Source organism: Rhinopithecus bieti, unplaced genomic scaffold (assembly GCF_001698545.2).
Source record: "Rhinopithecus bieti isolate Rb0 unplaced genomic scaffold, ASM169854v2 scaffold_17743, whole genome shotgun sequence".
NCBI lineage: Eukaryota > Metazoa > Chordata > Mammalia > Primates > Cercopithecidae > Rhinopithecus > Rhinopithecus bieti.
The window spans coordinates 1,812,496-1,838,271 of record NW_016809230.1 but is presented as its reverse complement, the minus strand read 5'-3'; the positions used below and the strand labels follow the sequence as shown (position 1 = coordinate 1,838,271).

Sequence of the window (25,776 nt, the reverse complement as noted above, 5' to 3'; positions counted from 1 at the left end):
AAAGTATAATAATAATTATATATATATGAATCCACTCACGCGTGAGTTTTAAGGTTTTGAGAACTCTTCCATCTATGAGGATTAGTTGCAGTGGGAAGATTTGCTAAAGCAGTATGTAACCACTCAATTAAGGGAGATTACACGAGTAAGATAGTACAATACACGGTGCATGGTAAGTACTTGATAAATATCAGTAGTTACTGGTATTGGTAGGTGTTGATGTTGGAGCTCCACATATTATTATTTACATCTACCATCCAAAATGTTTATCTAAGTTTGTTTATTTCATTCAAATTTGTGTAATCGGGGGCAATAATTATGTCACTCTTTCTTGTTGGCTATGTATACATATCTATGCTATTTTGTCAACTTATAAATAATGATTGTGGCATCAACAATTGAAAACTAGGTAAGTCCAACAGGGCTGAGTGTCACTTTAGGTTTTTCAAAGTGGGTGAGAAAGGTCCACAGATTTGAGACAAAAAGGTCAAGAGATGGAGTACGTATTTCTTATACCTCTAATCCTCAAAAAGATCTTGGGGTTATTTATTTACTATGGAAACATAGTAATATAATATCTAAGCCCTTATATTAGGGGTAGTTCCCATTTAAAAAGTAAGAGATTATGATAACATTAAAGAAAGAAACATTCTTAAAAAGTGTGAATTAGAGCTCACGAGTGGGTGAGGAAATCAGTATAATGAGTTTCCAACATTTCTTATAATGACATAAAATAGAATAGTACATATTAGAGCACAGGCAAATAAGTGCAAACACTTTTATTTTTGTTATTTAGACTATTTTATCAAATAGAAGATGGTACCTATTTATTTGAGATGCATGCTAATTTCATAGATGGTAATGAGAAAGATGGCCAACGGTGACTGTAAGAAACTTGATTGAAAATTGAAAGATGGGTCCTCTTTCAAAGATGTTAAAATATGACAAAAGTATCTTAGAATCAATAATATATGGTGTATATTCACATACATACTTGTTTCTGGTATTATAGATCAGCAGGAGCAATGTGAATTGTGCCCAAAATATATTTGAAAGTCACTACCCCAGGAAATGTATTTCCTTTTCCCTAGATTGGAATTGGATGTAACATTTTAAAATCACATGTGTGTGAGTGTGTGTATATATATATATGTATGTATATATATCAGACTACAATGCTTCAAAGAAACTCCTTGGTAAATTGAAACTAAAGTAATATTTCCAAAATTGACACAATAATTGCACAAACATTATGAAGTTGTCAGTTCAATCAGAAATTAAACCACATAAAACATGTCAATGACCATGAAATGTGACAGCTTATCGAGACTGTATAGATAATACTTGAACCAACACAGTTTCGGTCCCCCAAACACCAAGCAGCGAGGCAGCCCTGTGGACTCCTCAGTGCCACAGACCTTAAAAAATTATAACAGATTTTCTGTAAGATATATTATTTATTGTTAGTTATATGTGGTCAATGGTGACATACTTTCAATAATTCAAAATGGAATAATACTGAAATAACCACAGCAGCTTTCAGTATAATTTGCTTAAGTTGTTGTAGAAAACACTGCTAATTTGTTGTTTCTGCAGAGTCAAGTATAGAAGTGAGCAGACTGGTAAACTTATAAACATCGTGGAAAGAATTATAGAGAGGAACTGGAGCCACTCGAATGCCATTTGGATTCCTCTTGTCACACTGTGCGGGAAAATAAAGCCACAATAATATTAGTGTTATTCACACATTGAAAATATAGATTCAAGATAAACTTATGTAAAGTACCTTCATAATGATTTCCCTAAAAATTAATATATAAGCAAAATTTTTTACTTTAAGTAAAACATGGTGTTTTTATGTTTTATGAAACTTTTCTCTTGATAATAATTTAAGAAATAAGAATGGATTGGTGCGTGAATAGCCAAGATAAATTCCTGAAATCTATTCAGCAGCTATCTTCCTTAAGCATTTAATAGATCATACATACAGTTTTCATTTTTTTTTTTTTTTTTTTTTTTTTCCTGTGGGGACCCCATGGAAGGACTGGAACTCAGATGAATTTAAGTGAATGAAAACCTCACTGGGGTCTGGAGAGTTTTAGTAAATTATCCTTCAAGTTATTCTCTAATCTGTGATCTCACAAATAAGAAGTGAGCTACATTGTAGGTCCTGAAGTAGCACCAGATAATTGGACATGCCTGGAGATCGCTATGGTTAACTTTAGAAAACACCTGCTACAGGCTAGACAATATAGTATATCATTTATGTGTGCTGTCCCATTTCAATCCAATCACAACTCTTGGAGGTAATTATTTTTATACCCCAAATACAGATGAAAATTTCAAGCCAATAGATCCTAATGAACTTTCCTAAGAGGACAGAGCTTGACAACGGCAGAGTCTGATCTAGAATCTTCTGACTTGTGCCTTCAGCATCTGGGGGTAACCTCTCCTACAGGTTTGGAGGTAAACATGAGCCAAACAGTGCCTTAATTACATAATCATTGGAAGTAGATACATTATCTTTTTTTCCCTGAAATGACTCAGTTCACATTTATTAGTTCTCTTCAAGAGACCTTCAAGAAGGTCATACAGGCTGAAGGGTTAAAAAAAATTATTCCTTGCAGTGTTACCACTCCTGGAAAGTGTATATATATCTTTTTTGACTGAGGTGACAAAGTTGAAAGTAACTTAATTTGATCAAGCAACTAAATAAGACTTTCTTTTTTTACCCTTCAATAAATTGGTATGATCTTTTATTCCATTCTTTCAATAAATGAATTATAGTACAAACTAGAGAAAACAATGTCCTGACTGAGTATGATGAAATAATAATTTTTTTCTGCCCAAACTGTTATGAAAAGAATAAGTTACAAAAAACTATTCCTATAACCCAAGTTTGTGGTATCTTCTTTTTTATCAGAAATGACAGATCTCTATGCCTTTCAGTTAGCACAGTGCTGAGGGCTTAGTTGGCACTTAATTTATCCTTAATTGACTGACTGATGTGAAATAACATGCAACAATGAATAAACCAAACAATCCAAATGTTCTCGCTAACATGCAGCCCACAGACAAAACCTGGTAGCAAAGCAAGACATACTTACAACCACTCCTCTTTTTTCTAGTTCTTGGAAAACATCTTTGTTTGGAACAGAAAATGTTATTGTTAGCTGGCACCCCCGCTCCTCTATATGAGATGGAGTAATTATGTTCACAATTGGTTTCTCGGTTGCTGCTTTATCTTTGCCATAGTTATGCTTGATCAGGTATTCAAGATAGCCAGTTAGCAAAATAGATTTTTTCCGCAATGCCTTCATTGTCGCTTGCTTAAAGATCTGTGGAATGAGAAACAATCAGATTAAAGTGTTTTATTGATTTACAAAGAAGCAAAATTAAGAGTAAATCATGCATAAAAGGAAATGCTCGTGTTTGACCTTTCCAATAAATATCTCCTTTTACAAAATTTTTTTTTTTTTTTTTTTTTTTTGTAAAATCATGCCCTCCTTTAAATGCTTTGCTATTAAACACTGGAGGTAAAATTTCCATGACAGAAAAATTGTACAAATGTCACTTAAATAAAACTTGCAAAGGAAGAAAATGTAAGTTAATACCATGCACCTGTGGCAGGCCAGGTCTCACTAACGCAGGCCTCTATCACAACTGTGTCAGTACTGACCGAATGATTAAGTTAAATATTAAAAACGAAAAAAGCCCATGCCCTTATACAAGGCTGGGATGTAACAAAAGCCCACCAAGAGTTTTGCCTAGGCCTTCCCTGGGCCTTAAAGCATGACAAAATAATGAAGGAATTCTTAATAGGATTCATTTAGGATTAAACAAGCTTTTACTCTGGGTGTGAAGAAACTCCCCAGGCCTCCGCAAACAAGTTTATTGGGGGTCTAAAGGAACTCCTCAAACCTCAGTGATTCAGCAGGAGACAAGATAAGGGTAATCACTCCAGCACCTGGACCCATTTAGATTAAGTAAATTTACTGAGGCTGCAGAGGAAGGTCTTCAGGGCTCAGACCTTAGTTATAGATTAAAAGAAGTTAATCACTTATGTCTTCAGATGAATGCACACTTACACATAGACACATAGCTTAGAAGGTATATAAGCTCTGGAAAACTTTGTAATTTTGAGTCGGTCTAGTGATAATTTCCAGGCCTTCTCCCTGTAACCAGTTACAGAAATAAAAACTCTCTTTCTCCCCTGTTCATCTGCATCTTGTTACTGGGCCACGAGAAATAATAGCCCAACCATCAGTTTGGTCTGGGAACATACCTTCAAATTATTTTAAATTAACTTAGTATAATCAAGTAAAACATACCTTAAAAAATGGATTTAAATATCATACAATGTAAGCTTTTCCCCAAAACCACTTTTTGAAATCATAATCAAGAAGACTTTTCCAACTTTTATGTAAAGTTTGTTTATCCCCAAAAAAGTGCAATATGATCTAAACATGTGCAAATGTGGAAATCAGTGTTACTGGTAATATTTATAACTGCTTTACTGACTCCTAAATTTCTTCCAGTTTAACAATAAGAAAACAAGCAGTTAAATAATAATGCTAAGTTTTCTCAGAGAGGAAAGCAAATAATATTAGATAACGCATTTATTTTTACTGAAGCATTTGGGCTTGCTTTCTCTCATTTTCCCCCCTCTAAACTCTAGCACTGGTGTGAAAATACTGCCATTTGCTGCCTGAGATGTCTCATATTAAGATGAGTGACAAGGGCACACAATAACTGGTGTTGGAATATTAGGGGTCAGAACAGATGTGCTTTTCTGGCTTATCTCTTAAGGTCAAGTAGAGTGTAAAAATATATCCTACGTATAAGAACTGAATGAACTGCAAACAGAGTGTGATGCACTGGCCTGCCACTTAATGTTCCTTTTTTGTGTCATGAGCAAAGATATCAAGAGCAAAGATAGGGCCATTTGGTGATATTGAGACTTTATCAAGTCTATGAAAACAGTTATTCCTGTATGTACACGTGGCATGTGTAGGCAGGCACTCTAATAAAACTCAAACCATTCAGCCATAGATTTCCTGGAACTATACTGTATGGAGGCTATGGATTGGCTGAAGGAGAGGGTGGGAATCGTACTGAAGGTAAATGATATCTAAGCAAGAGAGGAAACGCAGGACAGAATGGTGCCTGTCTCTCTCCTCCACCACACCTCCCAGACAATGTCTGACGCCTACAGAGACAGCTCAAGCAGAGGCTGATATCTTGGTTTCATAAGCCCCCGAGATCTGAGGTACAAATAATAGTGCTCCAAGACTCAGATGACCCAGGTTACACAGAATTTGGTAGGAGGCATCTCTTCATTCTCTTGGGCAAAGCAAAATGTAGGTAGACTTGGCATAATGAGGACTCAAGGGAACACTACCAAGTTTTGGGTCAAGGGCCAAGAATCAAAATTCTCCCAGAGGAGCAGGGACAGGCAAGGCATAGGCCACAGCTGGTTTGGCTGTGAAGTTTGGAATAAAAAACTATGTGAGGAATCTTTCCAAGATTCTGTCTGGAGCTTAATAATATTCTAAGAAATTCTAAATAATAAATACATCTAGGAAATTTTGTGGTTATGCTATGGGTGCCCTAATACGTACATGGGGGCAATCAATATGTGAAGTATCACATTTAATGATAGTTCATTTGTATGCATAGGTTAGTACAACTTTAAGAAATATTACATGAATTTAGTTTTTAAAGGGGCTTAGGGACTGTTCCTCTTGCAGCTTTCTCTTGATAACTAGAAACCAAATTTTTTGGTATGACAAATAGCTTCCATCTTAATATAAAGTGGAATGTTGTCACTTTTTAATAATAAAATAACTTCTAAATATAAAACTTACTTTCCCCATTACAACCACAAGAAGGGCAATTGCATTCCAAGGTACTTTTAAATTCATCTCACACAGGGTAAAAGTCTATTCTGAGCCTCACATAAAAATATTGAGAGAGAATAATAGGGAAGTAGCATAAATATTCTATTTTCTTTTTTGGTTCTCATAAGTTTTATGCTTTCAAAATTGAGAAAGAATAATTTTTTTAATTAAAAAAATGAAAAGTGTGGTTTGAAAAATATTCAGCTTAAAAGATAATACTTGGCAGAGTTTCAACTACTTGTTTTTTTTTTTCTTACTGACAAAATGAACATGAAGCTAGAAAAGCTAGGTAAGTATAAATAGGACAAATAAGTTTGGTGTGATGTTTTCAATTGTCGTATTTTTCTCTTAGATTCTTAAAACTGGCTCCCTAGGAACTCTGAAAGGAAACATATAGTACATTTCTTTGTTGAGTCTTCTGACTCGCCATGTATTTTAACTGAATGCTCTAACTTCATATTTTGAAGCTATTTATTTCATTATGAATTCAGAATACTGAAAGAGCCTAAATATTGTCTACCTATTGCTACATATAAATATGAACCTTCAAATATATGTATTGTTTAAATTTAAGTATTTTAAAAATTGAGGAAATTTTCAAAAAAATTTTTTTTTTTTTTTTTTTTTTTTTTTGAGACAGAGTCTCACTCTGTTGCCCAGGCTGGAGTGCAGTGGCCAGATCTCAGCTCACTGCAAGCTCCACCTCCTAGGTTTACGCCATTCTCCTGCCTCAGCCTCCCAAGTAGCTGGGACTACAGGCGCCCGCCACCTCGCCTGGCTAGTTTTTTATATTTTTTAGTAGAGACGGGGTTTCACCGTGTTAGCCAGGATGGTCGCGATCTCCTGACCTCGTGATCCACCTGTCTTGGCCTCCCAAAGTGCTGGGATTACAGGCTTGAGCCACCGCGCACGGCCTCCCTAAATAATCTTGTCCAAACATCTTACTTTAAACAATAAGGCAAATACATCCAAAGGGAGTGGTTGTCTGTGTGAGGTCACACTTTGTGTCCATTGAGGGAGAGAGTACTTTCCTCCAGCTTCCTGGCCTCAGGTTTCATCCCTTGATCCACAATATTTTAAGAATTATTGTATAAATGATTTGGATCCAAAAATATAAACAAAAGGACAGTTTGAAACTGATTACAGCGTGCTGTTTTAATATCAATCAACCATATACACATGTATTTTTTTCAAAAGCCATATTAATATCTTTTAAAAGTCATTGTATTAAAATCTAAGGTCTTATTTATATACAATTGATTCTTAGGTATAGAATCTCTCCTCCAGTTCGTATTTGACTGTGTTGAGTATTTCTTAAAAGTAAAGTAGAGACAACAAAGAGGCAGTTTGATTCATGCATTTACTTCTTTCATTTATTGAAACTTCAACCACCTATCTCCTAAAATGGAATACACTGGTTTAAAAAGATAAGGTGGCTGAGTGCAGTGGTTCATGTCTGTCATCTCAACTGCTTAGCAGTGTAAAAAGTAAAGTAGAGGTTCCTCTTCGAAGACTTTCCTTCCTGTCTAATTAGGAATAAAGAGTAACTTCTCTTAGAAGCAAAATTTATTCAAAGACCTGTGCTAACATTCTTAGATACCTGCTAGCTGTAATAAATAAATCAATATACTTTAGTTCTTAGCTCCCACAATTTAGCCTAAATATTTGCCCTGGCATGCTCATACCAGTCCAAGCAAGCGGTGGGTCATAGCCCGTTCCTCTTCCTTATTTAAAAGTGTTTGTACCTTTCTTAGCGTTCCACAAGTTACTTCCTCCTTCATTGGTTCCCCTCTACCTTTACCTCTTTTAAAAAGTTCTAAGTTACTAGCCAATCAGGACAAATACAGAATGTGAGGTCCTGTTCCAGCCAGTGGCAACCGGACACAGCAGTAGGGTGGACGAGTGAGGTTGTAAATGACCCTGTCTCCTTTGTTTGGTGTACTATTGTGGCAAAACTGCTGGTGAGTGTACCCTTTCTGCAGGAAGCAAAAATGGCCTTACTAAATAAATTAAATTTATATTCAACTGCTATTTCTTTATGGCACCGAAAAACAAACACTTCAAACAGGAGACTGACACAGGAGAATCGCTTGAGGCCGGGAGTTCCAGATTAACATGGACGCAGGAGATTCCAGATTAACATGAACAACATAGCCAGACTTCATCTCTAAAAAAATTTAAAAACAAGCTGAGTACAGTGGCATGCCCTGTAGTCCTAGCTACTCAGGAGGCCAAGGTGGAGGATCCCTTGAGGCCAGTAGTTCGAGATCAGGCTAGGCAACATGGCGAAATCCTATCTCTACAAAAAATACAAAAATTAGCCAGGCATGGTGGTGCACTCATTGTACTCCCAGCTGCTATGGAGGCTGAGGTTGGAAGATCAACTGAGTCCAGGAGGTGGAGGTTGCAGTGAGCTGAGGTCCCATCACTGCACTCTAGGGGTGACAGAGGGGGACCTTGTCTCAAAAATAAAGAAATAAAATAAATAATAATAATCAGCCAAGTGTGGTGGCACAGACCTGTAGTCCCAGTACTTGGGAGGCGGAGGCAGGAGGATCACTTGAACCCCAGGAGTCTGAGGCCATGGTAAGCTACGATCATACCATTGCACTCCAGTCTGAACGACAGAGCAAGACCTCATCTCTACATATAAATAATAAAACTTGAAGGTAGGTATTAATAGAAACATAGTTAATTCACTGATGCTTACTCACATGAGAAGCCCATAAATGTCTAGAAAAATAGGACATTTTAACAGTTGGATACAGAAAGGGAAACAATTCAATGCATTAATTTGTAATTCAAAAATTTTGCAATTTACAGTAAGAAATAATTTTGAAAAACACTTTTACCAACATAAGACTTGATTAACTAACGATAATTTTGGTTAGAACATAGTCTCGGCAGTGAAATGAGCAGAAAGAGGCTCAACGGAAATACGTGATTAGAAGATGCAGAGAAGTGCATGTCATTCTTCTTGTGGCTTTAGGGTTTTAAGTTTAGATATTGACTGGGTAAACATAGTGAGACTTCGTCTCTACAAAACTACAAAAATTAGCCCAGTGTAGTGGTGCACACCTGTAGTCCCAGCTACTCAGGAGACTGAGGTTTAAGCTTAGATATTAGAAAGAAAAAATAAATCAGTTGTCAGATTATAACTGAAAATAAAAACTTTGTCTAGATGACTCTAATGCAGTGTGGTAGGAAAACAGTGGCAGGAAAAATAGGAAAGTGCTTCCTTTCCCACAGCAGAAGGATGAATACTGCTAGAAAAAACAGTCCACTGCAGAAGGTATGCCAAAGTGAGGGCGTCCAAAAGGAAATTTCCAGGTATGTCTGAGAAGCTATTTGCAAAGATATGGTCCATCAGAGGAAATTACTTTAGGTACAAGCTCTTCCTAAGGTATGTCCTGGTGCTTCTGATATTGTCACACATCTCCCTGATACAAACTTGCAAGGAATGCAGAAACTTTGTTTTGTTTTAAAATGTTTAAACAAAATATTTGTCTGAATGGATATTATAAAACAACTCAAATATCATTATCTGATTTACTAAGCAGATTTTACTCAAAAAAACTTTCCAAAATATGTATCACCGGCTGAAAAATCTCGTTACGATGTCTGTTTTCCAAGTTAAAGAAAAATTCTGCCATGAAGTGAAAACAACACAAGCTCCATCTAGTGGTTAAACTGAGTAGGTGCGCTTTAAATTGAGATGGAATGAAATGAGGTGATGATCACTATCCAGTGGTGAAATTTAATAAAAACAGAGGAACTTGATGCTGCCATCCAGTGGCCAGAATGAGAAACTGCTATAAGTATTCACAGAATTACGCAATTTTAGATTAGAAGGAATTTTGAATCTTCATCCTGTCCAACTCATTTGATGCTGAAATCCTCTATAAGTTTTTGCTAAAAAATAAAAAACTACATGATTTTTGAAGGAGACATGAAAAAATTTCAAATCCTTGTTTGAATAGTTCTACGTAAAACCACTATTAGAAATACATATGCACATTTAATTAAAATATATTTTAAATATATGTATACAATATATATTTACTTTATATATTTACATTATTATGAATTCTATACTATATAAGCCATATATTTTTACTTGACTGCATTTAGTCTACTACTAAATAATAGTATCTAAGGAATCACAATTCCATTTTCTGGTTATGTATATTTATCATTTCAGGGTGAGACTAAATTTACCCAAATAAAAATATAAATTAATTTAAAGGAAAATATAGAGTCAGTGATAGTGGGGACTATAAATGGATATAATGGCATAGAAGTCCCAATTTAAAAAAAAAATCATTAAATCACCATACTTCATGAGACAACCTTATTTAATCTTCGGTTTACTCTGATTATTCTTTTTTTTTCCTTCAAGTAAGTCTTTCCTAGCTTTGTCACATGGTACTTGGTCAGTTCATTCACCTACAATGAACTAGAAAAGTATAGCCCGCAGTAATCACATCAGGCACATTCTCAATAAATTTATGTTGAATAAGTGAATTTATGAAGAACTAAATATTGCATGCTTATTTAGTATACAGAGAGGCCAAGAGAAAGTTAAGAAAGTTTTTCATGTTTAAACAGATACTAAGTGGAGTAAAAAATGTATCTCCCCAAAAGAATTCTATTTAATATTTACTATGTGCCAACAATGTGCCAAGCATTGTGCTGGTGACATGAATGACATGAATGGGGCTGGTGACATGAATGAAGGGAGACTGTCACCACTCCTGACTAATTTCTGTAGTTTTTATAGAGACGAGATCTCACTATGTTACCCAGGCTGGTCTCAAACTCCTGTGGTCAATTGATCCATCTGCCTTGCCTCCCAAAGTGCTGGGATTACAGGCGTGAGTCTTTGTGCCAGGCCCTGCTTTTTTAAAATACAGTTTTATGAAAACATAGCCACAATCTTTCATTTATGTATCACCTACGGCTGCTTTACCACTGCAATGACGGAACTGATTATTTGCCACATCATCACTGTCCTAAAGGGGAATGATGCCTTCTGTCCCTTGTTCATGCACAGTGCACATGTATCATCTTGCTGTGTAGCAGAGAAAGTACTACAAATTGTCACAATCAGATCAAGAAAAAAGGCAAAGATGTGGGAAGGTTGAAACATACATCACTTACCTCTAAACTAGCATGTAAGGAACAGACCAACAAAATGGGAGGATTTGAAATTCGGAATCCACAGACCCCAGGGATTAACTGCAGTTCTGAGAAATTAATATCATGTCATTATCATAGAAGGTAACTTGAAAAGTGTCCATAAAGATAACTAAAGTACTGGAGAGTAAAAGAGCAACATGTAAACTTTTACTCCTGGGTAGAATTCCTGAGATATTTAAGATCAACTCCATGGAACTGAAATATCCATGTTATTTCCCCTTTACCAGCAGTTCCCGCCTCCCTTCTCCCCACCTTCTTAGCAGAACACCAAAATCTTAGACCCAAGGTAAAATGACCTCTTCTGGAAGTTTTTCTGGACCCCATTCTCTGCCTTCCTATTCCCAAGCCAGGATTCCTTGTTCTGCTCAACTGTTGCTACTCTATTATGAAACCATGTCAATGAGAGGGAGCATCAGCTTTTAGTGGCATGTAATTGTACTGTTGCCCAAAGGCAGAAATATGAATGAAATGACCTATGAAGGTGACTTTTAGTTCTAGGATTGTTAGGTCAAGTGGTTTAACTTACAAAACACACACAGAGACACACATGCACACACACATACAACAGAGGGGGCTTTTAAAAAAAGATCTGCCTAAGTATAATATATAAAAAAAGGTAAATTAATAACAGATGCTCTACTAATTAGAATTAAGCAGACTGAACTGGAGCAAGTTAAATTCCATAGGGTTAAGATAGCTAGTCAGAGATAACACTATGACTGACTAAAAGAATGTTAAAATATGATGACTTTTTATATAGTCATCAAATCCAGGAGTAAGCAAACTATGGTGATATGGTTTGGCTCTGTGTCCCCACCCAGATCTCATCTTGAACTGTAATCCCCATATGTGGAGGGAGGGACCTGATGAGAGATGATTGGATCATGGGGGCGTTTTCCCCCATGCTGTTCTCATGATAGTGAAGGAGTTCTCACAAGATCTGATGGCTTTAAAACGGCAGTTTTAATGTCCTCTCTCTCTCTCTCACCTGCCACCACCTCCAATGAGCCTTGCTTTACCTTCGCTTTCTGACGTGATTGTAAGTTTCCTGAGGCTTCCTCGGCCATGTGAAACTGAGTCAATTAAAATTCTTTCCTTTTCAAATTACCCAGTCTCAGGTGGTATCTTTACAGCAGTGTGAAAACAGACTAATATGTATGGCCATATGGCCTGTGGGCCAAATTTGACCCACTAGTTTTGTTTTTGTTTTTGAGACAGAGTATCATTCTGTCACCCAGGCTGGAGTACAGTGGCTCAATCATGGCTCACTGCAGCCTTGACCTCCCTGGGCTCAGGTGATCTTCCCACCTCAGGCTCCCAAGTAGCTGGGACTACAGATGCATGCCACCACTCCTGGCTAATTTCTGTAGTTTTTATAGAGATGAGGTCTCACTATGTCACCCAAGCTGGTCTCAAACTCCTGTGGTCAATCGATCCATCTGCCTTGCCTCCCAAAGTGCCAGGATTACAGGCGTGAGTCTTCGTGCCAGGCCCTGCTTTTTTAAAATACAGTTTTATGAAAACATAGCCACAATCTTTCATTTGTGTATCACATATGGCTGCTTTACCACCAGAATGACAGAATTGAGTATTTGCCACAGAGACTGTATAGCCCAGAAAGCTTAAAATATGTCCTATCTTGTCCTTCACAGAAAAAGTTTGCTACCCCTGATCAAATTTAATTCTTTTATTTCCAAATAAGAAAACCCATCTCAAAGAATTTAAATAACTGGTATAATAACAGATCTAATTATTTTAGCAGCCAAGGTAAAATACAGGTATCCTGACTTGATTGGAATATCCCATCTTGCAATTTGGTTGCTACAAATTTGAATACCAATGGTCCCTGACTTAACGATGGTTTGACTTAAAATTGCTCAATTCTACAGTGATACAAAAGTGGTACACCTTCAGTAGAAGCCATACTTCGAGTACCCATACACCCATTCTGTTTTTCACTTTTAGTAAAGTATTCAATAAATCATATAATATACTGAATGCTTTCTTATAAAATAGCATTTGTGTTAGATGGTTTTGCCCAACTCTAGGCTATGTAAGTGTTTTGAATGTGTTTTAAGGTAGGCTAGGCTAAGCCATGATGTTCTATAGATTAGGTGTATTAAATGCATTTTTTACTTAAGATATTTTCAGCTTATGATGGGCTTATCAGGAAATAACCCCACTGTAAGTCAAAGAGCACCTATATATATACAATACTATCTCAGGCCAGCCTGGGCAACATAGCAAGACCTCATCTCCACTAAATCATCATCATCACCATCATCATCATCATCCGGTCACAGTGGTGTACACCTCTAGTCCCAGCTACTTAGGAGGCTAAGGTGAGAAGATTGCTTGAGCCAGGGATATCAAGGCTGACCTGAGCTTGATTGCACCATTGTACTCCCGCCTAGGTGACAGAGCAAGACCCTGTTTCAAAAACAACAAAAAAAAATCAATAAAAAATGGAAACAAATTTAAAACGGTATCTCAGGGTTTAAAGCAATCTGAAGGATCAAGTTTATGTTGAACTCTCAAAGCACTTATGATCTTTCCACGTCCCATGTGATTGAGAAATAGGGTCATGCAGGAAAAAGAAGCTCTGCATGGTAGAGTTTCACTTCTATCTGCTGGGGTTAACTGCTCACAGGAATTGCTATACTCTTTGGTACATGGCAAAAGCCACAAAAGGAAAATATTTAGGAAAAAAGAGGAGGGAAAATGAGTATTTACAGTACTGCTATGTCCTACTTGGCTTATTGTTTTGAACTTGACTAACCCTAAAACCAAATCTTTAAATAGGTTTTATTATTCACATTAGATAAGTGGAAAGAAAAAACAATGACACAAGATGATATAACTTGTGCAGTGTCAAAAAACTATTAAGCAGCAAAGTGTGATTAACACCCAAGTCTTTCTGGATCTGACTCCAAGCTCCAAATTTCCTCCTGTCCTCCATGCCCCTTGTTTCAGGCACTCTATATTGGCCAAGCCACATGACCCTTACCTTGGACTTCATTTTCTTTTACCTCCTTACTAAGGGATAGACTCAAAATCATGCTAAAATCTATAAACTCAGTCTTACACTCTGGAAATGTCATTTCTTATTTGAGAATTCTCAGTGACATTTTTGAAGCACACTCTCCATGGGGCATATACATTACACATAATACAAAGACAAATGAACGTTGAAATAAAGTTAAAATACAATGACTTATTAGGTAAAATTAATACACTTACTGTTATCCATCTTAAATCTGGTGCTGAGTTCATGGCCAAACCATCCCACTAATCTAAAATATAAATAAAAACATTAGGTTTTTTTTGGGTTTTTTTGGATGAAGTCTTGCTCTGTTGCCTAGGCTGGAGTGCAGTGGCATGATCTCAGCTCACTGCAACCTCTGCCTCTTGGGTTCAAGTGACTCTTGTGCCTTAGCCTCTCAAGTAGCTGAGACTACAGGCATGCACCACCATTCCCGGCTAGTTTTTGTCTTTTTAGTAAAGATAGGGTTTCACCATGTTGGCCAGGCTGGTCTTGAATTCCTGAGCTCCAGTGATCAGCCTTGGCCTCCCAAAGTGCTGAGATTACAGGTATGAGCCACTGTGACTGGACGTGATATTTTGATCTATAAAAATAAACACTACTAATTTAGAAATCTGGGGCCTGCATTATAAAGCCATTTGTAATATAAGTAATCAAATACTTTAGCAGATAAAATGCTATATAGTATCATATGGTAATTAATATTTATAATGTAAAGAATGAGGATAAAATCTGTCCATCTCTATTATTATTTTATTTTGTGTGAAATAGCAACTTGAGAGTTATAGTTAATGACCTTTTTTATTTAAAATAAAATGAACAAAATATTAAGCAGTTTTTTATTTTAAAATTAAGCTAAAATCTCAAAAGGCCAAACAATTAATACAATATTTTCACAATAGAATCTCTAAAGAGAAATGTACCCAAAAAACCCATATAATTGTTGAAAGTTTTAAAAATACTTTTAAAAGAAATTGGTTGCTTTCACATTGTTTTGTTTTGTTTTTGTTTTTTAGACAGAATTTCACTCTTGTTGCCCAGGCTGGAATGCAATGGCGTGATCTCGACTCACCACAACCTCCGCCTTCCAGGTTCAAGTAATTCTTGTGCCTCAGCCTCTCAAGTAGCTGGAATTGCAGGCATGTGCCACCACGCCCAGCTAACTTTTTTGTATTTTTAGTAGAGATGGGGTTTCTCCATGTTGGTCAGACTGGTCTTGAACTCCCAACCTCAAGTGATCGGCCCGCCTGGGCCTCCCAAAGTGCTGGGATTACAGGCGTGAGCCACCGCCCCCGGCCTCACGCCTGTAGTCCCAGCACTTTAGGAGGCCAAGGTGGGTGGATCACGAGGTCAGGAGTTCGAGACCAGCCTGACCAACATGGTGAAACCCCGTCTCTACTAAAAATACAAAAGTTAGACAGGCATGGTGGTGGACACCTGTAGTCCCAGCTAAACAGGCGACTGAGGCAGGAGAATTGGTTGCAGTGAGCTGAAAAGGTGCCACTGCACTCCGTCCTGGATGACAGAGTGAGACTCCGTTTCAAAAAAAAAAGTGAGACATCCAAAAAAAAAAAAAAAAATGTAAAATAAGCCAGACATAAAATACAAAATATATAGGAAAATCAAATATGTGATATTAGATGAAAAGACTACAAAACAATTTAGAGAAAATATAAAAAAATTAGAAAGAGAAATATCATGTTGCTTCTAATCAATTATCCCTGAATAATATTTTAGTTTTAGTAATGTCAAAATAAAAATTCCAAGGCACTATTTTTTGGGACATGACAAAATGTTTTAAAATTTATATAGAATATATGGGTGAACACAGTAAATTTTGAAATAGAAAAGTATAGCGAGGAATATGCTACATTATCTTATAATAGTATCTTATATGTTTTATATAATATAGCATATTATAAAGTGCAGTACATGAGACTAATTCTAGTAAAAGATACATCAGTGAGACAAATGAGATATGATAGTAAATACAGAAACAGTCCTCAGATCATGTCACAATTATCACCTCTTAATTATGACATTTCCAAAATGCAAAAATGAAAAAATTATATTTACATACGCATGATTTTCAAAACAGAAATTTCTAAGTATAAAACAGAAGAAAATTCAAAGGAACATACCAACAGATTTATAAACATTTAAAATTCTGTATTAAAAAGACAGACAAAATTGCAAGGCAAACCAGATGGGGAAGAGGAGTGATATCTGTCCCATATGAAAGAGTTTTCACTAAGAGTTTTTACACAGAAAAGGACAATGTACCAAGAGCAACCCAGCCACAGAGCACCGACAGGCAGTTTATAAAGGAGAAATGTCTGTGCTCCATGAATTCAGGAAAAGGAAACAAAGCAAACAAAAACACCTCAATCTCACTAATGTTTCACACTGTAAAGATGAGACCATATTTTATATATCAAATCTGCAAAATGATTTCAAATTATGCTTATTTTCATTAAAGATTCAAAGAAAAGGAAACCAGCCACTTGTTGAATAATGATAATAAATAAGTAATAAAATCTAGAGGATAATTTAAGAAGAAGATATATGGGAAATATGCATTGTTTTCTGTCCCAGAAATTTTACTCCTTCCAATTTATCTAAATTGGATTACACTATTTGTATTACACTATTTGAAGTACACCAAGATTTGTGTACTAGTGATAAGGAACAGTGGGCAGAGAAAATCTAGGCAGAAAAGAGTGGGTCCCCAGGAATTCCCACCCTGAAGCTGAAAAACCTGAAACCATAGCCCAAAGTGAGAACTTCTAATTCCCATTTTCCCGCTGAAATGTTGCCTTTTCCTAAACCACCCATGGCCCCACCCCGCCCCATCCTGTGCCTATATAAATCCAAGACTCAGCCAGTAGACAGGATACAGCTAGGCATAGGAGAGAAGTGGCTTGACTTCAGGGGGAAAGCTTGACAGCGTAACTTTGAGAAAAATCTGGCGCAACACTGGCCCTTTGCCCTAGCTGGTGGAAGGCAGCTGCCTCGTGTGAAAAGGCAGAGGCCCCACTGGGCTATTAACACTTACGCTGCCTGCGGACAGCAGAGCTAAAAGAGCACAGTAACATGCCCTCTGGGGCTTTGAGAGTCGCAGGCACCCCCGCTTGGACTCTGCTGTGGGGCCTGCATGGAGTTCACTCCTGCCGATTCTAAAGCGTGGGACCAGTTCCTACACCGGCTCACCTGTGCGCTCCCTCCCACGAAGGGTGGAACGCTGCAGGTCCAAGTGCGTGGAGCTGGATCCTACCAGCACCGAAGTGGCCAGCCGATTCCAGCACTCATTCATTCCAGCTCCCGTACTCGTTCGCTCGTGCACTCTCTCCCGCGAGGAGTTGAGAGCAGCGAGCGGGCTGAGTAAAGGAGGCATCCCTGTCACGAGTTCCGAGAAGGGGTAAGGGAAATATCCTGCTTCATTAGGACAATTAACACAATACAATTTTCAGTGTCAAAACCACCTGAATATCTTGTAATGGAGAACTGATAGAAACAAATTACACCATTGCATGTGAAGGGATACTCTGCAGTCATTATAAAAATCCTATTTAAAATAATATATATATATACATATATATATAAAGATTAAAATGGAGATCACAATATTTTGAGTGTGATTCTAGTTTTAAAACAATAACATGTATGTACGTATATTTAACTATGGCCAAAATGTTATGTATTTTAATTTATGCTTTATTCCTATCTATATTTTCTAGATTTTTCTTAAAGAGCACATATTGTTGTTGCATCAATGAAAGGTTCTAATGATCATTTTAACTCCTCTTTATTAGTCCAAATTTATTTTAATTTCAAAAATATTTTATGTATTTTGCATATAGTTTTATAGAATTAATTAGCAGTCTGATTAATTATGCAAAATGATTAATTTTTAAAATCTATCACTTAAAAATATACAGTTCTCATTAACTTATTAAAATTCATAGTGTACCAGCCCAGGCATACCTTTGAAACCTTACTTCTAATATTTATTCTCTCATTTCAAGTAATTCATTATGAGAACCTAATGATCCTCTCTTTTTGTCCCCAATGGTTCTTCTGCCTATAATGATGACATTGGGTGGAATCTGCATAGGAGGAACTGAAAAAAATCAGAAAAGAGTGGTAAAAGCTCAAGTGATGGAATATCTACTGAAGTTCCAGTTTAAAAAAAAAAATTACCTAAAATAAAGAAAAGGTGCCCAATTTGAATTTCAAAAGCTACACCCTTGATACAATTAAGGATATAGAATACAAGAGAGCAGGGCCATTTTTAGAGCAGTGGTTATATTATGTATCCTGCAGAAAAATGAGGCACATCCATAGAAAGAATCAACAGGACCCCTAAGAGATGGAAGTAGTGAGCAAATGAAAAATCTGAAGGGCTACTGTATCCTTTCTCTCCTAGCCTCCTTCTTAGGTACCTTCCCCAAATTGCTAATCCAGGAAAATTCAACATATTCAGTGATGAACAATGAAAAAAGAACTGGGTATTAACACTAACACAAAGATTTTCCACGAAAAATGGGAGAAATCTACAAAAAATGAAAAATATGCAGCAGGAAAAGACTGCCTAAAAGTGGGTGAGAAATGTAATGAAAATGAATACATAAAGAAAACAACAGAAGCATAATGAAATAATATTCCATGTGTTTAGAAAAAGCCAAGTAAAAATGTAGGAATAGGATTAACATATCTTAACAATAGGAGGGATGAAAATGAGCATGCAGAAATCAGGAAAGAATTAGAAAAGAAAAATAAAACACATAAAAGAAAGAAAAAAAGATTTGAAAAACCGCAAGAAAGGCAGGATACTGTAGAAAAACTAGCAAGGGACAAAAGATAGTTGTGAGAAAAAATAAACAAAGAGATATATTTTAAATAGTTTAGAGAGAAAATGACAAATTTAGTAAACAGATAAATAAGTTCCATCATAATCAGAATAAGTTTCCAAAGAAGGAAAGCATGAGAAGAAATTTTTTAAAGTTATAATTCAAGATAACTTTGAGGAAATAAAAATGATTTGAATCTACATTGAAAAAAATGCAACATTCTCTGAGTTAGTTGGGAGGAATTAACTCAGAATGGTCAATTTTGGTTACTGCCTATTAAAATTTTTGGATTTTAAGGATAGAGAAAAAATTGAAGTTCCACTCAAAAAAGGGTTAAGTGAGAATAAAGAAAGAAATGTCAGATTGGCTTCAAATGTATCAAATACAACCATTCAAAGACAGAGACTAATACAGAAATACCTGTATAATAGAGGGAAAAAAAACATGATACATGAATGCTATGTTTGACTAAGTCAAATTGTATAAGTTTTACTGATAGTGATCAAGCAAGTGTTCAGCTAATATTTTTCCCATGAATTCTTCATTACCTGAAAAAGAACTTAAGTTAGCCAAGAGATGACTGGTGAAACTATAACAAAATGACATATTATGACTATTGAATGTATTTAATTACAGGAATGAGACTAAACAAATGTGGAGATTAAGGTAATAGTAAATAGGAATTGACATGTGAAAGTGTAAAAATAAACAACTAAACAAATAGGGGAGTTAATGAAGTTTTACTTACTATCCATAATTTACACATGATAGATCAGGTAAAACAAGTAAAATCAAATCTAAGAATACAAAGTGAATATCAAGAAAGTTAAAATTATTGACAAAAGTATCCTTCTTATCATTTTTTTTTTTGGTCTGAATTCCACCTTGTCATATATAAAGATTGCATCTTACTTTATTTTCCAATTTCTATACTTTTGCTCATCCTTTTATTCTATTTTTTCTGAGTTATTTATTTTAATTGAGCCTCTGCTTTGTAGTACAATCTGATGACTTTATCTTTCAATATGTGAATTAAATCTATTGATATTTATTACTTTGACAAATATGTCTGGTCTTAATTCAATGTCATTTAATGCCATATTTTCTATTTCTAAAGTTTTTTTAAAAAGTCTTTCAACATGAGATGATTTGCTTTTTTACCCATTATTTTTTATTTAGTACTTTGATATATAAGGTTTTAATTTAAATTTTTCTTTTCCTTTATTCTACTAGTTCTCTTCCGTGAACAATTAGAGATTTAGCAGCTTTCCTCTTCCTTCTACCTAATCTGTTATCACTTGATAGTTTTGTTAATAATTTGAAAAATTCACAATAAAGATAAAACAGTTATGAAATGCTGTTCATAACATAATGCCACACCAACACTCATAAAGCAAACATTACAGAGACTATAAGGAGAGAGAAATATCCTGTGGCAGAAGTTTTATTAACCTCTGTAAGTCCATGACAGATCAAGTGGACAAATATATCAATTAAGACGGTAAATCTAACATAAATATTTAATGCGGTGACTTGAAATAAAGATTATAGCTTTCAAAAGAAATACTCATAAAATGTTGACTATAACTACACAAAATCTTTAATATCTCCAAAATGTATATATTGCTGACCATAGTATCTGAGTATAATCCAATAAGACTAAAAATCAATTTAAAAACTCAGAAAATGAAAAGACTCAATTACCTGGCAAGTTTAAAGTAAATTTATCTGAAATCACTTTTAGGATAAAGAGAAATACAAACTGAATTGGTAAAATTTCCTTTATAAGAATGATTTTTAAAAGCTCCAGATCAAGACTTTTGGGAAATTGCCAAAACAGTGCAGAGAGAACAAATTCATAGCTTTAAACTGTACATCAATTTAAAAATTAGAAAGAAGGTAGATAAATCAATAATAAGACTAAAAAGTGTTATAAAAGTACATGATACGAATCTAAAGAGCAGTATGCAATTAACAAAGAAAAAAGCTGAAATTAATAGCTAGAAAACATAAAATGACAGTTACATTGATACATAAATCAAGTTTGTTGTGGTGAGGGAGAGGAATACCAATTAATCAAGAAAACACAAGAAGGAATAGCTATGAAAAGAAAAACATATGCAGAAGGATATTCACAAAATAGGGAAAAATAAGCACATCATGAGAGAGGCATTGCTTAAATTAATTTACAAATTTAGATTAAATGAATAATTTTCTGGGAGAATATTACTTATTAAACCTAATCCCAGAAAGGAACAAAAATGGAAACTAATAGATTTTAATAGGAGAAATAGAGAAAAGCTTAAACATCTGAAACTCACAAAAGAAGGTAATCTCATGGGGAAATTCTATCAATACCTTTTAGTAGATAATTCCAATGCTATTTAAACTAGCTCAGTGCATAGAAAACAAAAACCAAATCAAAAAAGAGGCATGGGAGATATTATCATTTTTTGTGATGACATTATAATATTAATATTAAACTAGGTTAGGACTGCATGCACAAAATATTCAGTCTTAAAAAATTAATACAAAAATCATAAAATACTGCCAATGGATTCTAACAGCATATTAAATAATAACACATTATGAACAGTAGGGTTCACATAGATCAAAAATGGGTCTATACTAGCAAATTTATTAATATACAATTCATTTTATTAATAAAGCTTAAGGAAAAACAAGAAGATTATCTCCTTAAACCCTGTAAAGACATTTACAACATTCTTATTCTTAAGTTTTAAAAAAACTAAAGAAAACAATGGTAGAAAGATACTTAATGTAATGAAATACAGCAATCGCAGCCTGAAAGTCAAACTCAGATTTAGCAACACCATAGTTACTTTCATTAATACCAAGATTTGGCAGATATAAAAATAGGAAAGAAGATGCAAATTATTACTACCATACTTTCAAGTTACATAATTTTTTACTTGATATGAATATTTGGATACATTAGTATGGTAGTCTGGTGGAAAATTAATATAAGAAACAAATATCTGAAATCTAAAATTGCAACAAATTTATATATTACCAAAAAAATTTCAAGACCTACATTCCTGAATAACAAAAATACTTGAATAATATTTAATATCAAGAAAATGTCAATTATCCTTAAATTGATGCACAATTTTAATATGATTTCAGGTGATAAAATGTGGATATGTGTCCCTGCCCAAATCTCATATTGAAATGTAATTCCCAATGTTGAAGGTGGAAGTTGATTGGATCATGGGGATGGATTTCTCATGAATGGTTTAGCACCATCCCTCTTGGTACTGTCCTTGCAATCGTGTGTGAGTTCTGGTCAAACAATTTCTGGTCGTTTAAAAGTGTGTAGCATCTCATTCCTTGCTCTCTCTTGGCCTGCCATGTGAGGTGCCTGCCCCTCATTTGCCTCCTGCCATGATTATAAGTTTCCCGAGACCTCTACAAAAGCCGAGCAGATTCCAGCACCATGCTTCCTGTACAGCCTGCAGAATCATGAGCCAATTAAACCTCTTTTCTTTGTAAATTACCCAGTATCAAGTATTTCTTTATAGCAATGTGAGAAAGGCCTATACACCAGTAAAAATAGGTTTTTATTTAGGAAGCAGAAAAGCTTATTCTAATGTCATTTGGGAAAACAAATAATATTAAGCAATCTCTAAAAAACAAGAACGATGAAGTGAAGTATTTCAACAAGATATTAAATGTCGTAAAACTCCAAAATGAAAACAATGTGGTAATTTGTTACGAAATCAGTTAATATATAACTCATTATACTAATAAAGCTAGAGAAACTCAGGGTCAATTCTGTAGACCAACAAATCAGAAGAGAAAGTCCTATCAAGCAACAACATATTTTTTTAAAATCCTCTGCAGCTCATATTACAAAGGGTTAATCTTTCTAGTACATGAGTATATAGAGATCAATAAGGCAAAATAAAATCTAAGAAAAAAGACCAAAGGATATGAATAGACCACTTACAGAAAAGAAAAACAAATAATTCTTAAAAGTTAAAATCTCTCCAATTACTATTAATATCAATACAAAATAAAACTACATTGCGATACCATTGTTCATCTCTCAGATTGGCAAAAATGCAAAAATCTGATTATGTACTCTATTGGTGTGGCTGTGGGTAAAGGCTAACTTCCATGTATTACTTTGGGAGTATAATGTGATGCACCTCTGTGAAAATAAATGAGCAATAGCTACCAAAGTTATAAAGACAAACACCATTGACGTAGGAAATTCACTTCTGGAAATTTAATCTCCAGAAGTATTTAAATAAGTATGAAGTAAATTATGTATAATTATAATCAAGTGCATCTGTTTAGTAATAGTCCAAGATCAAAAGGAACCTACAACTTGTCTACACAGAAAACCAACAAAGAAATATCAAAGTTAAACTATAGTCTACCAAATGGACCTAACAGATACAGAATATTTCATTCAACTCTTTTAGCAGACACATTTTTTTCTCATCAGCACCTAGAACATTCTCCAGGATAGACCATATGTTAGGCCACAAAACGACTCTCAACAACTTTTAAAATGTTGCAATCATATCAAGTATATTTTCTGATCACAAGGGAATAAAACTAGAAATGAGTTACAAAAGGAACTTTGGAAACTGTACAAATACATGGAAATTAAGCAACGTGCTCCTGAACAACTGAGTCAATGAAGAAAGTAAGAAGGAAATTTAAAAATTTCTTGAAAGAAACGAAAATTGAAACATAACACACCAGAACCTACAGGATACAGCAAAATCAGTACAAGAGGAAAGTTTATGGCAATAAATGTCTACATCCAAAAAGTAGAAAGATTTCAAATAAAAATCCTAATGATGCACCTCAAGGAACTAGAAAAGCAAGAACTACCAAACCCAAAATTAGTAGAAGGAAGGAAAGAATAAAGATGAGAATAGAAATAAATAAAATTGAGAACAAAACAAATATAAAAGATCAGCAAAACTAAATGCTGTGGTTTTTTTTTTTTTAAGGATAAACAAAATTGGCAAACCTTTAGCCAGACTAAGAAAAAAGAAGACCTAAATAAATAAAACACAAACTAAAAAGGGAACATTACAACTGATACCACAGAAATACAAAGGATAATTACAGACTAATATGAACAGCTATATGCAACAAATTGAAAAACCTGGAAGAAATTAATAAATTCCTGGACGCACGCGACCTACCAGGGTTGAACTATGAAGAAACAGTAAGAAGACTGAAGCAATAATAAAAAGTCTCCCATTAAAGAAAATCCAAAGATGTGATGGATTCACTAATAAATTCTACCAAACACTTAAAGAAGAACTAATACCAATTCTTCTCAAACCATCTCAAAAATTTAAGAGGAGGGAATACTTTCAAACTCATTCCATGAGATCAGCATTACCCTGATACCAATAGCAGACAAGGACATAGCAAGAGAAAAAGAAAACTACTGGGCAATATCCCTGATGAATACAGTTGCTAAAATCCTTAACAAAATACTAGAAACCCAATTCAAACAACACATTAAAAATATTATTCACCATGATTAAGAGGCATTCATCCCAGGGATGCAAGGATGTTGCATCCAACATCCTTGAACCATCAACACACACAAACCAGTAAATGTCATAATCATATGAACACAGTCTAGGACAAAAACCCTATGATCATTTCAATAGGTGCTAAAAAGGCCCTTAATAAAATTCAACATACCTTCATAATAAATATTCTCAACAAATTGGTTATAGAAGCAATACACCTCAATAACATAAAGGCCATAGATGACAAACCCACAGCTTATATCAAATTGAACAGGGAAAAATTGAAAGCCTTTTTTCTAAGATTGGAACAAGACAAGGATGCCCACTTTAACCACTGCTGTTGAACATATTACTGAAAGTCTTAGAGCAATCAAGCAAGAGAAATAAAAATCATTCAGACAGGAAAAGAAGTTAAATTATCTCTCTCAACTGATGATGTGCTTCTACACCTAGAATACCCTAAAGAATCTGCCAAAAGGGCCCTGAAACTGATAAACAACTTCAATAAAGTTTCAAGCCACAAAATCAATGTAAAAAAAATCAGTAGCACTTCTATTCATCGATAACAATCAAGTTGAGAACAAAATCAATAATACAATCCCATTTACAGTACCTGAAAAAATAAATAAATAAAATACCTAGGAATACATCTAACCAAGGAGGTGAATGATCTTTACAAGGAGAACTACAAAACTCTGCCAAAAGAAATGAGAGATGACACAAATGGAAAAACATTCATTGCTCATGGACAGGAAGAATCAATATTGCTAAAATGGCTATATTGTTCAAAGCAATTTACAGATTCAACACTATTCCTATACCAAGCTACCAACATTATGTTTTCACAGAACTAGAAAAAACTATTCTAAAATATATATAGAACCAAAAAAGAGCCCAAATAGACAAAGCAATCCTAAGCAGAAATAACAAAGCTGGTGGCATCACATGACCTGACTTCAAACTATACTCTAAGGCTACAGTAATCAAAATGGCATGGTACTGCTACAAAAACAGACACATAGACCAAAGGGACAGGACAGAGAATCCAGAAATAAAGCTGCACGATAACAGTCATCTGATCTTTGACCACGTTGACAAAACAAGCAATCGTAAAAAGACTCTCTATTCAATAAATGGTGTTGGGATAACTGGCTGTCAATATGCATAAGAATAAAACTGGATGCCTACCTTTTACCACATAGAAAAATTAACTCAAGATGGATTAAAAGCTTAAATGTAAGACCTAAAACTAT

General features: G+C 35.0%; 1 protein-coding gene across 1 annotated transcript in view; it reads right to left on the bottom strand.

The window, feature by feature from the left end:
* Nucleotides 1-1,433: 1,433 nt before the first annotated feature.
* Nucleotides 1,434-25,776, bottom strand: part of KYNU (kynureninase) — a 164,164-nt gene continuing 139,821 nt past the window's right edge. Inside the window, exons 10-13 of the mRNA XM_017888933.1 lie at nt 14,340-14,392; nt 11,061-11,146; nt 3,108-3,338; nt 1,434-1,702 (exon numbers count right to left, since the gene is read on the bottom strand). Of these exons, the coding sequence (XP_017744422.1) occupies nt 1,577-1,702; nt 3,108-3,338; nt 11,061-11,146; nt 14,340-14,392 (496 nt within the window). The 3' untranslated portion in view covers nt 1,434-1,576. The remainder of the gene's footprint in view (nt 1,703-3,107; nt 3,339-11,060; nt 11,147-14,339; nt 14,393-25,776) is intronic.